We start from the raw sequence: 13,821 nt of genomic DNA, 5'->3' as shown, positions 1-13,821 counted from the left end.
CAGTGTGCCTTCTGTTGTGCAGAGAAGCACTGTTCAAACCAGAACACTGTTTTTAATTCAGGTGTAGATTCCAACATTTTCTAGACACAAGTATTTCATACTGAATTACAGAGAAATGTGAATAAAATGCTGCCAAAATAATCCTGACTAGCTGTATGTCATTTGATGTAATAGGTGCATATAAATCAACTTGGATTATGCAAAAAAGTACAATCCAAAACAGGTCAGCAATGGCACACCATCAAAACAAATGCCTGTAGAGCTTCACAGATATTCAAATAAAATATATTCCTGTGGGCATCTGGAGGTCACAATAAATCAGCAGATATTAACACTGTGTAAATGTTGCTGGTGATTGAGGGCTGGTCGCTAGTTTGTAAAGGACAGCACCAGGAAGTGAGTATGTATTATGAGAATAAAGTGAAAGAGAGAGATGTGTAGAACAGAGACTTACATGGGGTAGGGAACAGCATTGTGAGGGCTTTCACCATGAGGTGCCATATTGGGAACAGGGAGTGCAGCTGATCCAGGGTCCCTGCAAACACAGACGCACACACGACATGTTACAAATGTTTTCTATTAAGATTAAATTGACTTAATTGACTTGAACATGACTTGATGTGCATCACATTACATGGTTTGTTTACTGTTGTGCTATTAAGCACAAATCTGAGTTGCTGAGACTTAGTAGAGGCTGATGTTATACGATAATGTTGCATGTAAAATATGAGCTACACAATATGATACATGACCAAAGTCAAAGTCAGTTAAGTGAAAATGGAAGTGACACACATGTATCACCAACTATTGTAATGTAACATTTACAAAATGAACACTGAAATATTTAAATAGAGACTGAATCTCTTAAACACACCTTTGCAGGTCCATCATTGCAAACTGTGTTCCTACTGTTGTGCGGAGAAGAACTGTTTGAGCCAGAACTTTGTTTTTAATTCAGGTGAAGATTCCAACATTTTTTAGACACCAAGTATTCATACTGAATTACAGAGAAATGTGAATAAAGTAGTGCCAAAATGATCCTGAATAGGTATATGTCATTTGATGTAATGGGTGAAAAAAGTCAACTTGGATTTAAAAACAGTCCAAAAAAGGTCAGCAGTGTATGTTCCAATCGGGTGCTCAAAAAAAACAAATCAGTTGAAAAGTAGAAAAGCTGGCACACCATCAAAGCAACAACGCCTGTAGAGCTTCACATTTGGCTCTACAGGTGTTGTTTGCTTTGATGGTGTGCCACCTTTTTCCAATTTTCAACTGATTTGGATTTAAATATTTCAGTCAATACAAGTGGTACATAGCTTTAGTGAGACACTGGAACAACCATACAAAATACATGGTTCTGTAAAACAACAGAAAAACTTCTTATTTAACTTGTAGGCTTTTATTTCAGTAGACTCTAGAGGTAGGACCTTGGCATTTCTACTTTTCTACATAAAAGGATTTAAGTGCCTCTTATATTTTGTGCCTACATTTATTGCCTCATATTTTTCAAAAATGTTATGAATGATCTCCAGGATGCCCACAGACATCCTGGAGATCGATCCCACAGGCCCACATGCATCCTGGATTTCACAATAAATCAGCAGATGTTAACACTGTGTAAATGTTGCTGGTGATTGAGGGCTGGTCACTAGCTGGAAAAGGACAGCACCAGGAAGTGAGTATGTGGTATGAGAATAAAGTGAAAGAGAGCAATGTGTAGAACAGAGACTTACATGGGGTAGGGAACAGCATTGTGAGGGCTTTCAGCATGAGGTGCCATATTGGGAACAGGGAGTGCAGCTGGTCCAGAGTCCCTGCAAACACAGACGCACACATGACATGTTACAAATGTTTTCTATTAATGTTAAATTGACTTAATTGACTTGAATATGACTTGATGTGTATTGCATTACGTGGTTTATTTATTGTTGTGCTATTAAGCACAAATTTGAGTTGTTGAGACTTAGTAGAGGCTGATGTTATATGATAATGTTGCATGTAAAATATGAGCTACACAATATGATACATGACCAAAGTCAATGTCAGTTAAGTGAAAATGGAAGTGACACACATGTATCACCAACTATTGTAATGTAACATTTACAAAATGAACACTGAAATATTTAAATAGAGACTGAATCTCTTAAACACACCTTTGCAGGTCCATCATTGCAAACTGTGTTCCTACTGTTGTGCGGAGAAGAACTGTTTGAGCCAGAACTTTGTTTTTAATTCAGGTGAAGATTCCAACATTTTTTAGACACCAAGTATTTCATACTGAATTACAGAGAAATGTGAATAAAAGTAGTGCTAAAATAATCCTGACTAGCTGTACGTCATTTGATGTAATAGGTGCAAATAAATCAACTTGGATTATGCAAAAAAGTACAATCCAAAACAGGTCAGCAATGGCACACCATCAAAACAAATGCCTGTAGAGCTTCACAGATATTCAAATAAAATATATTCCTGTGGGCATCTGGAGGTCACAATAAATCAGCAGATGTTAACACTGTAAATGTTGCTGGTGATTGAGGGCTGGTCGCTAGTTTGTAAAGGACAACACTAGGAAGTGAGTATGTGGTATGAGAATAAAGTGAAAGAGAGCATGTGTAGAACAGAGACTTACATGGGGTAGGGAACAGCATTGTGAGGGCTTTCAGCATGAGGTGGTATATTGGAACCAGGGACTGCAGCTGAGCCAGAGTCCCTGCAAACACAGACGCACACACGGCATGTTACAAATGCTTTCCATTTAAAACTGACTTAACCTGAAGCGCATCTCATGAAATGGTTTATTTGTGATAAATAGTTCCTTACATTCCCACTTTAGTATGGAGCGATACAGGGATGTAGCCCCCACTGGGTGGATGTTGAGGCTCTGTGTCAAACAACAGCACAAATATAAGAAGAACTGTGTTAGTCGTCTGTTGTCAGTTGAACTTAAGAATAAAAAGCTGACTCTGTGCATGTAAACCATTACCTGTGTAATACTTGTGGAAAGCCTTATGTTTAGGATATTCAGGATACAGAAACGTTATGTGGTTTATGTCTTGGATGCGGTCACCAAGGCTACGGATCTCAAGATCTCTCTTAGTAAAGGGCTGGATGTTCTGGATTTTTTGTCCCCCATCTATAAAAAAAAAAGTTTGTACATGTGCGAGAGAGAGAGAGAGAGAGAGAGAAGTAAGAGAGTGGGAATAACTATGTGTTGCTTAATATTAATTTATTTAACCACCCACTGTTCTGCTTGTGGGTTACTAACACAATGTGGAACTTTCACCGACTGCTAATAATATGAAAAGTTATGTGAAATGTAATAAATCCGTGAAAATTGATGTCAAACAATACAAAATAGTGAATTTGTTTTCATTTAGGATTTACATTACATGACAAAATGTGGGAGTGTGTCAAATGGTTAAATAACAATTATCAAAACAAAGTTACAAACTGCTTCACATAAAAATAACATTAATAAAAGATATACTGTGTGATTGTCCTCTTCACCATGTCAGCACCAGATTTACTGGGTGTACCTTTGCAGCATAGTCCAAATGAGAAACAGGAGAATTTTAAGTAAAAAATTAAACTAAACACACTCAGACTCAAATACTTACTCTCAGTAGCGGACACATAAGCAATTGTGATGCCTCCGATCTCAGAGTCACTAAAGCGAAGCAAGAATGTCCCGTTGGGCCTGTCTTTGAGAATCAGGTGTAGATGCTGCTTCCCAATGAAACCGAATATCAGCCTAGTGGAGCAAAACATTGCAGACAATTGTCATTATTAACAAGTTGTAGTAGGTTGCTAATATTCACTATTGAAAGAGCAGAAGAGTCTCCACACCCGTCACTCCAGTAGGTCTTCAGGTGCTTCTTGGTCAGGTCCATTACTCCCTCAAACCACTGCCAGAAAGTGAACGGTCGACCTGGGAGAACCTCCTGTAAGATTAAATAAGCAGTGTGAGATCTGTGTGTGTATGTCGGTGTATGTGTGAGGATATGCATATGTGTGTACCTTATTAAACTGAGCCCAGGAAACCATCATGTTGCTGAAGTCGTCAGCAAAGTCAGGCTTATCAAAGATTTTCTGGGCCAAGAAGTGCTGGTTGTATTGATCCAGGTTGTGCTGCGTCTGAACCTCGGAGGTGAATTTACTGTTGAGAGTGCTGCACATCAGCTTCCACGGCACACGCTCCGGCACCACGAATGGCACTCTGTCCTGATGACAAGAACAAAGAGGCTGACATGGCGAGAACACTGATATGCAGTTATAATGGTGTTGGTGGGAGAGAAAAAGAAACTTAAACTGAGAAAAAGAAGAAAAATACAGATACATAATCATCAAAAGGTTTATTGTATAGATTGTTAAAAGTTCACTTGTTTCATCATTCAATTCATTTCTTCTACTTCCAGTCAACACTTACAGTTTGGACAAATGGACTTGGTTTGATTGACAGAGCAAAAAGAGCAACAAACAACAAACCCGTCTGTGCCCACAGCACCTTAGTGCACATTACTCTAAGCCAATCGCTCATTTCCAAGTCAATATAGTTCACTAGTGGAGCTGCATACAATAATTCGTCTGATGAAATATTTCATCTGGTACTGAATAGGTTTTCTGCAACCTTGGATTTCCAGCAGAGGATAATATTTTATTGGCATTTGGGATGTAAACGTGACTGCCATCTTGCACACAGCCCATTCACATTGTGATTATCCTCCTGTAATATTGCCTTTATGGAAACCTTAGTAGGTCTTCTCCACAGCAGGTATTTTGCTCATCAAGTGTCCCAGTAGGCCATGACAGTGTGACAGTGAGCCAGCATGCACAATACCAGTCAGATATTTTTGGACAGCCAATTACAACTGCATTATCTGACTGCAATATTTGGGATCTCAGGCAAAGAGTAGCTACATTACTAGCTAGGTAGGCTAGCTTTATTGAACTGGAAAAGCCCACAACCCGCTACTCACACTCTGTAGTTGAGGGAAGTGATGTAGTAGCACCTTAAAGGGGACATATCATGCACATTTCCAGGTCTATATTTTTATTCTGGAATATGTTTGCATGATTTACAGATAAAAAAAACTAAAAAATAACAACTCTTAAAGCCTCACTCCTGATGAACCCACTCTGATCTGATTGGTCAGCTTCTGGAGGCTGCCCCTTGGCCAATTTCTGGCGGCTCTGGAGGCTACAAAAACAAACTGTAGTATTCAGATTTCACTTCTTTTTCTAATTTTTTTTACACAAAAGGTCAACTTCACAAATACATCCATATATGTTCGAGCCAAAAGGTCGAGTCCAAGATGCACAAGTGTACAACCCAAACAACAAATGGATTAACCTTAGCAACAAAGACTACAGAACAGACAGCCATTTGTGGGCATGCAGAAACAATCTGATGTCATCACAAGGAGGAAGTAAAAATAACATTGTAGGCGAAGAGTTCAGAGCAGCCTAGGCTTTTGGCTTGACTTTCATGAGCATTTTTACATACATTCACCTCATGTTTTGGAACTTTGACTGTGTTTAACTTAGACATCTGACATCATAATAGTATATAAATGACAGAAAATCACAAAAATCATATGTCTCCTTTAAATTAGAGAGGCTCATGTATGTGCTTCATGGCTCTCCTAAAAAAAATCAAGAAAATATGACATATTTTTCAGAAGTATGCCATCCCTGTGCTCTTTACTTTGAAATAGATCTTTATCGTTATCTTTAAACACATCACAGTGTAATGCTTACAGTATGTTAATCTCTGAAGCAACTATGCCCACTTTGTTTTTTTGATAGGCTTTCAGTCGATATTGGTATGTTTAGGGGAATATCTAAATGTATTCATCTCAGTTCACTAGAAAGCATATTCCCCACAACAGTTGAAGGTGCTTTGTGACCACAGCCCACACAGAGTGGATAGATTCCACTTAATAGCTGTGTTTACTGTGGTTTTTCACGGAAAATGAAACAGGAAAAGCAAAGTGAAAGAATAATTTGACACTTACTGGTTCTGAAAAAGCACAATCCCATATGATGGTGGCCAGAGCATTGTTGTCTTGGCTGCCGTGGACAATGACGACTACCGGCAGTGAGATCATCTGCAATGACATAATTCAAATTTTGACATTACATCTGTTCTCACCAATTTGAAGGCCTAATGAAAATAATAAAAATAAAATTTTAAAATCTCCCTCCACTCAAAAATGTGTTTTGCTTATTGTTCCTTCACTGTTTGAGCTTCACTGTCAATAATGATGTATGTGTAGAGTTTGATACTAGAAAGCTGTTTTCATGTTCATCTGCTGAAATGAAAAGTTTCTCCGTGCTCACTGAAAATCAGATTTTAAGAGGCGGGCCTACAAGCATGATTTGTGACATCACAACTAGTTTGGAAACTAATAGTGGTCCAGTATGCAACTTAAACAAATATGATGCTGAAATTTGAAGTCTGTAGTTCATAAACACTGAGAACGAACTTTTCACTGACGTACGACACATCATGCAGTCCAGCAGTTAAACTTTTGAAATAAAAGATATTCGCATATTCATAGATTATGGATTTTTAATAAGATAGAAGAAGAGTATTCTTAAAATGTGTCTGGAGGGGATCTTTATTGTTTTACAGTTAAAAATCAAATCTATATGACCACATAGTTTTCAGCCCTACTGTAAAGCCACTTTCACACATGCACTGCAACCCTGTAATCTTCCAGAACACAAATATCCAAATCAGCCCGACCGGACATTAAATGGACTTTTACCCTGCCAGCTCCCTAGTACACAGTGCGTGTAATGTCCGATTGAGTCCAGCAGCTCATTCTCTGGTGAATTCACAGCAAGCAAGTGGACATGTTGACAGAGTGATTACTTTTTGCATCATGTCCTGCCTCCTGCACGCTCTACCATGCACTGACCCTCACCTAAACAAAGGGGAGTATTTCCACTAGGTGAGAATGAGTCACACGAACAATTTCCTGCCGTGTGCTAAAATGTCAAGACCTGATTGTGTGGACATTATAATACAGCAGAAGTACATGCTCACAAATAATGTGATACAGAAAACAAAACATCCTAATCCAATGACAGGTTAATGCTAAAATCATTAGATTTCATTAGCCGACAGGATGTAATGAACTCTACAGACAGAACAATGGAAAGGCCAAACCTGTATCCTGTAGGGAGTGTCACAGCCTGTGATGCTAATCTCCGTTGAGAACAGGAGGGCAAATTTCTCTTCTGTCACAGACTCTGATCCCTTTCTGTCTGCTCTCTTGATTTTCTTGATGGACTGTGAAAAAGAAAGTAAGAATTTGTTAAAAACACTAAAACGATAATCAAATCTACATTAGGCTAGGGAAATCAAGACTAGCACATACCATATTCCTGAAGGTGGCACATGTGCTCTTGCTGGCTGTGTTGTGTTCTAGGATGGCTGTATTGTTGATCAGTTCCCCGACGTTATCACTGCAATTAACATAACAGAGAGTTTCCATGTCATGTGTTTTTCATTCATATACCTTCGCAAACTGTATCCTTGATGGAATCCAATTTAAAGTCTTAATCTTTATTGTTTTTGTTTGATTTTATTCATTTATTTGTCACACACCATAAGACCCAGCCAATTAGGGCTTACAAGGCTGTAAACAACAATAACCTCAACGGCCATACTTGATGTAGTTTCACAAATCCACAAATACGTTGCAAAAGATCCACTTTAAATAACAGAAATGTATTTAAAGATACACGTTTTTTCTATAAATCTTGCCAAACAACCTCCTCTGTAAAAATCCACTTCAACATTTGATCTTTGGACAACCAAAACAAACCAGGATACTTTATATTTAAATAGCATATCCTTAGGCTACTGTACATTGATCAATATACTAAAAAATAATTATAGATGAGGATAATTTGCTAGTTAATAAGCTTGCTTTGACTGAAGAGTACTTACCAACTTTAATGACCAAAACAAATGTATATCTTAAAGCTTTTTTGTTATTCCTCTGACCACTGGGTTGGAATAAATTGTGAGTAAATAGTTTTGGGGAACAAATATCAGCAAATTAAGGTCCAGTTTCAAATTTAACCCTCCTCCTTTCTGACAGTGTGCAGTCTGTGTTTCCTACAAAGCTCCTGTGTTTATAACTCACCTGGGTACACTGCCCAGGCTCCTGGCCTGCAGCTCAGTGATGATTTGCGCCTTCAGCAGCACAGGCTTCCCGGGAGCCACTTTCTCCCCCAGCAGATATCTCACAGTAGTGGAGAACTTTGACTGAGTCTTAATGACCTGAGGGGGCTGCTTGTCCACTACAAGAGAGCTGAAGTAGACATCATTGATATGAGAGAGGAAAAATGCTTTAAAGGATGTATGAGAGTAAGTCTTTTATGTTGCTTTTTGTGACTAAAGGAGAGGGGGGAAGTCTACTTTCATTCACAGTTTTTCAACTTAAAAAGAAATATTAATCATAATAAACAATGTGACTCTGAACAACCTTTGAATCAGAACTTGCAAAAGTTGCCCAAGCCTTTCCTGGAGCTCTGGGATTGGTTCCCCTATCAGCATCAGCTCCTGTCTCAGCTTCCCGTTCACCCCGAGCAGCTGCTCACACCTATAAAATATATGAAGACAATCAGAAACATGAGAAAACACAATGAAGTCAATAAAGAATTTTTTTTTTACCAAAGATTGTGAATGAATTATTCCTAACCTACCAACCTACGTAACCCTAACCCATTAAAACTGGAGAACGTTGGCTGGAAGTCTAAGTCAGTCTGTTATGATGTAGTACGAAATTATTAGTCAATTAATTAACTTGTCGATTTTGATTTGATCACTCATCATTTCAGCATCTGATATTTGACTATTTGCTTCTTTTCTCTATTCTGTATCATCATAAATTGAGCAGATTTAGGTTTTGGTTCATACAGCAATTTATAGATGTCACTCTGGGCAAATTGTATAATTTTCTGACATTTAATCGATTAAACAATTTAGCGATTAATTGAAAACAAATCAACGGATTAATCAATAAAGAAAATAATCATTAGTTGCAACCCTTTTACGATGTAATCAATCTTAAAATGTGAACTTCAAAGCATCCAGCAGCTAATGATTGGGAAATAATTGTGTATTATTATGGATTTACCCTTTAAAAGGAGATTCATAAAAAACAAAGCTATAGCACAGTACTCACAGATAAGCATATAAGTGTCGAAGCTTGTCTTGTTTGAGTGTAATGTAATGTTTACTTGGATAGGACAAAGGAATTCAACACATAGGGGAACGGGCTGAATGTAGTGCTCCTCACCAGGTCTGCAGGAGATTGAGGTTGTCGTCAAAGGGATGTCCAATGGTGGCTTTGTGCTGCTCCCACCTCCACACCTTCAGCCTGTTGATGAGTCGGGTCTGACACTGGTCCAGACAGTCCACACACTCCTTCAGCAACTGGAATCGCTTCTACAACAATCAACATCCAAACACATTACACTCACACAAGGGAAAACACATGGATGTACATGCGAATATTACATACATGTAGTTCATGACACAGAGAGCCTCACGTAACCTTCATGGAATTACAAGTTGTTTCAACAATACGACGCATGATTTATCTATCAATTATTTTTCCAAATGAACGAGGACTTTTATAAATGTATAAAATGCACCCGTTCATCATGGGTTCATCTTCCAATTGTTTATTTTGCCTGGACAACATTTAAAAAGCACATTTTATATTCATATTAGAATGATATCAGATTAAATGAAGATAGATTGCTATTAGAGAAAAGCTGCTTATACTGAAGTAAGCAGAACCTACAATAATTAAATGAAATACCATTTTGCAATGGCTCTATTCTATTCGAGTTTCCCAGTAAGTCATGACGTGTGACAGTAAGTCATAATACCAAGAAACTGAGGCAGCTCAATGGAATTAAACCATTGTTACTTTAATTTTTCATACCTGAGTTTTTCCTACTGTGACATGGAAGAATGTCTTTTATGACCTATTGACTCATTAACAGACCACTGATTGCAGGGTTACATGATGAGTAGCAAAGGGACCTACTTAACAAACACGTATCTGAGTGTGATAATTAACATCAGATGTCTAAATCTCTGGCCTTAGACAAGCTGCCTACTTGGCAAAAAACTGCTGTTTTTTGTCTACAGTGTTTTGATCATGTTCATCTTTAATTAATGATAGCAGTGCTTGTACTGGCAGTATAAGCGTGCTCACCGTGGCCATGGCTTTCACTTTGTACTCAAGCTGCTGGATGTGGTTCTGGAGTTTCTGGATTTCTGCAGTGGTGGGATCCAGTCCGTTCTGCTGGATTGTCCCTGTGCAAACAACAAATGACATCACGTGTTCAGTCCATCCTGCACCTCAGAATATAAAACACTGAGGAAGCCATTACCACCATAATTACTGTTTTTGCCACTCTGTCAGCTGCTGTATTTACTTAAAAATATAAAATCTGCTCTGTCTGCTGCAGGTGGATAAACAAACAACCACAGACAAATTAAATTATAGAAGGCACTATATTGTAGTTGTAAGACGATATAAGTATTTATGTATTTGTCCACATCTATAACTCCTCCTGTGGGCAGCCATAAATGGAGGCTGGTGTAAAAACAGTTGTAGTTATAATTGTTGACAAATACTGTTCATTAATAAACACTTAAAAATGTTCTTATTTCTGCTTTTAACTACATTATAGTGTGTTATAAACCTTTTATTAAATGTTTATATACCGCTTATAATAACAGTCTGAAATGCAAAGACAAATTTTCTCTGTTAATCTATATATATATAGATATATCTTTTCTTCCATTTTTTCAAATTGAAGGACACTGTTTGTACATATATAGCATGTGGGAGGAGCAGGGGATTTCCGAAAAGTCACGCTTACATTTTGGAAGAATCAGCGGCTTTTGGCTATTGAGGAAACTAGATCGAGGTTCACACTATGCAAACCAGACATGATGCCTTTGTTATCACATCTGTTTTCACCCCAACACTAATGATTCACAGATCTGTTGACTGATCTAAACAACTTGATACTCTCTACACAACTGTCTCTCTCACATTTAAACCTGAGTGTGACTATACTTCCTGCAACTGGTATAAAAAGAAATTGAAATAAGTCAGAAAATATATAAACTAAAATAAAGATTAGAAAACAAAACTAAAAATGAAATAAAACCATCAATTACTATAGAAGGTTATATTTATTTTTATGAAGAGGAAGTACAATACTTCAAAATTCAGTCTCTGTGGTAAGTACTTGAGCCCCACTTGTGTCACTAGAGTGAACTGACACTACAGTAGGTATAGGAACATGAAACAAGGCAAACTTGAAGAAATTCTGTGTGTGTGTGTGTGTGGTTCTCACCTATAGACTCGTAGTTCTGTCTCTCCCAGTTGAGCTCCTCTTGCAACTGGTGCATCGTTTGCCGGACCTCCTGGACCTCCAGCACCTTGAAAACCAGGTTGTCCACATCCTGCATGTTGGAGAACGAGGACTCTCTGTACTGTGGGTACTGTGGAGGGCTGATTACTGTGGGGTGCTGTAGACATGGAAAAGTGCTTAGTATCAGTATTGGCATCAGAACTATTGAACACATTACTTGTTTACCACTATTCAAGTACATTAAAAGTAGAAATAATGTAGAAAACAAACTTTCTCCCTGAGAAATCAAACAGAATAAATTTACACCCTCAAGTTACACACTGATTAAAAAAGACAGAATAAGTAATTATCTATATTATTTGTTACTTCCAAAGTGAAGCGCTGACCAAAATGGCAAATGGCTTTAAAGTAGATACAGTATTTACTTAAAACTAAAGTTATTAAACTTAAATTGATAGTTTTGCAACTAACTGCAAATTGTGTAAATCTTATTGCTGACCATTTTCTGAGGCCCAGGTTTTCAGGAAGCTACTAATTTCACTGAAGAATGGAAATCAAATTTCTGAGACCTAAAACTTGCCTTATATACTGTAGGCAATTCATCACAGTAGTCAGCTGTAAAAAAAAAGCTATCCAGTTCATATAGCTTGTAGTATTATTATTATTATTAAAGCACTAGTGTCCAGTTTTGCTCCTTTGCCTAATCATCATTCACTGCAACATTATCAGACAGCTTATCAGGGTGAGGCCTGTATTTAAACTAAACTGTATTTGTTCAAAAAAGATCTTACAGCTCTGAGCAGGGTCCTCTCCTTCCTGAGCATGTCCCTGACCATCACTCCAAACTGAAGAGGCTGCTGCTGAAAACTGGTCTGTAAAACAAGCACATGTCTTATTAGTTCATCAAATCTACACATAATAGTGTAATCCATAATAGCACAGTGTTGTTACTAGTAGGCCTATACAGTGGTTTATTCATATGATTTCATAGACAATACATCTCTAATGGCAAATTGCCTGCCTTTATGTTGTAGCAGGTTGGCACAAACATATTTAAGGAAGCTGATGTGGTTATCATGAAACAGAAAGGGCGCAATTATACACTCATCATATGTAGGTACAGGGCGTCTTAAAGACAATACCAACACATACAGCAAAGCCGTCCAAAGTTCTCATGACATAACTTTTTCTTCAGTATCTTGGGGTCATGAAATGTATGTAAAGTACGTGTATGTAAGTTACAGCGCAACAGACACCTTAAATCTATCATATTGTCCTACATGTGAAAACACCATCTTCCTGTCTTTGGTTTTTTTCTGTGGTTGCAGTCAGTGGGAAACTCAAGCTTATTGCGTCTACTGGCAGCTGCTTGGCATTTTACATGACAGCGTGAAGAAGTTGCATTCAACTGCACTCAACCTCAACTGCAAAAACAGCATGTAGAGTGGCAGTCCCTTAGTGAAACCTGTCAGGGATCCAGTGAGTAACCCAAATCCGGTTCTGGGAGCTACTGAGTGATCCGATCCCCCTACCATGCTTCTGCTGATCTGCAACAGCTTCATCTTCTCCACCACATTGGCGTTCTCCTGAGCCATCGACTGCAGCATGTTGATGATCTGGTCCAACAGAGCCTTAGCCTGGCCCTCCTGCTCCACCTTTTCCAGTACAAAGTCCTCCCTGTGAGCATGCACACACACACACACACACACACACACACACACACACACACACACACACACACACACACGCACACACACATACAAGCACATGCATATACAGTATGTGCATATGAACACACACACACACACACACACACATGCAGACAGACACACACAATATGCAATGTGATCTCAAACTATGGCACGCACATACTGTACATGCAAGCATGGCTCTGTAACTGTCTATATGTACATGTATGTATATATCTATGTATACTAAGTTGTGTACGTACACATGAGTGTGTATCTTACCATCTTTGTTTCTCAATCCACTCAGCTAAAAAATGTCTGACTTCTATGGGGAAGGAATTTGAGGGGTAGAGGTCATTGACTGTCGGTCCAGGCAGGTACTGTATCAGCTGGGTCATGTGCATCCACTGGGCCATGATCGAGCAGGGCTACAGAAGTCAGAGTGAAATGACATTATGTTTAACTAATCAATGTGACCACATTTTTAAATTACAGTGGAACTAAACTGGAGATGTTGCATTAAATGATGAAGCTAGCTTTATTTTATATGTCTCTTGTTATCAACAAACACCAAAAATGCATTACTGCTCTGTCTATACTTTCCCATTTCCCTACCCTGTCTGTAGCTCTCAGCCCACAAGGACATTCATTCCTACCAAGGAAATGAATGTGGAAGTAAATCTTAAAAAAAAACAGCTCACAAATCCATAGT

General features: G+C 38.3%; 1 protein-coding gene across 1 annotated transcript in view; it reads right to left on the bottom strand.

Moving 5' to 3' along the window:
• Nucleotides 1–13,821, bottom strand: part of stat6 (signal transducer and activator of transcription 6, interleukin-4 induced) — a 34,252-nt gene that overhangs the window by 4,098 nt on the left and 16,333 nt on the right. Inside the window, exons 2-20 of the mRNA XM_042409390.1 lie at nt 13,392–13,537; nt 12,954–13,098; nt 12,213–12,293; nt 11,404–11,578; nt 10,248–10,348; nt 9,318–9,466; nt 8,502–8,618; nt 8,160–8,327; nt 7,386–7,473; nt 7,175–7,297; nt 6,015–6,107; nt 4,018–4,221; nt 3,847–3,941; nt 3,618–3,751; nt 2,984–3,133; nt 2,821–2,881; nt 2,630–2,710; nt 1,734–1,814; nt 455–535 (exon numbers count right to left, since the gene is read on the bottom strand). Of these exons, the coding sequence (XP_042265324.1) occupies nt 455–535; nt 1,734–1,814; nt 2,630–2,710; nt 2,821–2,881; nt 2,984–3,133; nt 3,618–3,751; nt 3,847–3,941; nt 4,018–4,221; nt 6,015–6,107; nt 7,175–7,297; nt 7,386–7,473; nt 8,160–8,327; nt 8,502–8,618; nt 9,318–9,466; nt 10,248–10,348; nt 11,404–11,578; nt 12,213–12,293; nt 12,954–13,098; nt 13,392–13,525 (2,261 nt within the window). The 5' untranslated portion in view covers nt 13,526–13,537. The remainder of the gene's footprint in view (nt 1–454; nt 536–1,733; nt 1,815–2,629; nt 2,711–2,820; nt 2,882–2,983; nt 3,134–3,617; nt 3,752–3,846; nt 3,942–4,017; nt 4,222–6,014; nt 6,108–7,174; nt 7,298–7,385; nt 7,474–8,159; nt 8,328–8,501; nt 8,619–9,317; nt 9,467–10,247; nt 10,349–11,403; nt 11,579–12,212; nt 12,294–12,953; nt 13,099–13,391; nt 13,538–13,821) is intronic.

The sequence above is a fragment of the Thunnus maccoyii genome, chromosome 4, assembly GCF_910596095.1.
Source record: "Thunnus maccoyii chromosome 4, fThuMac1.1, whole genome shotgun sequence".
Classification (NCBI taxonomy): Eukaryota; Metazoa; Chordata; class Actinopteri; order Scombriformes; family Scombridae; genus Thunnus; species Thunnus maccoyii.
Note: the sequence above shows the minus strand (reverse complement) of the source record. Positions and strands in the feature narration are given on the sequence as shown.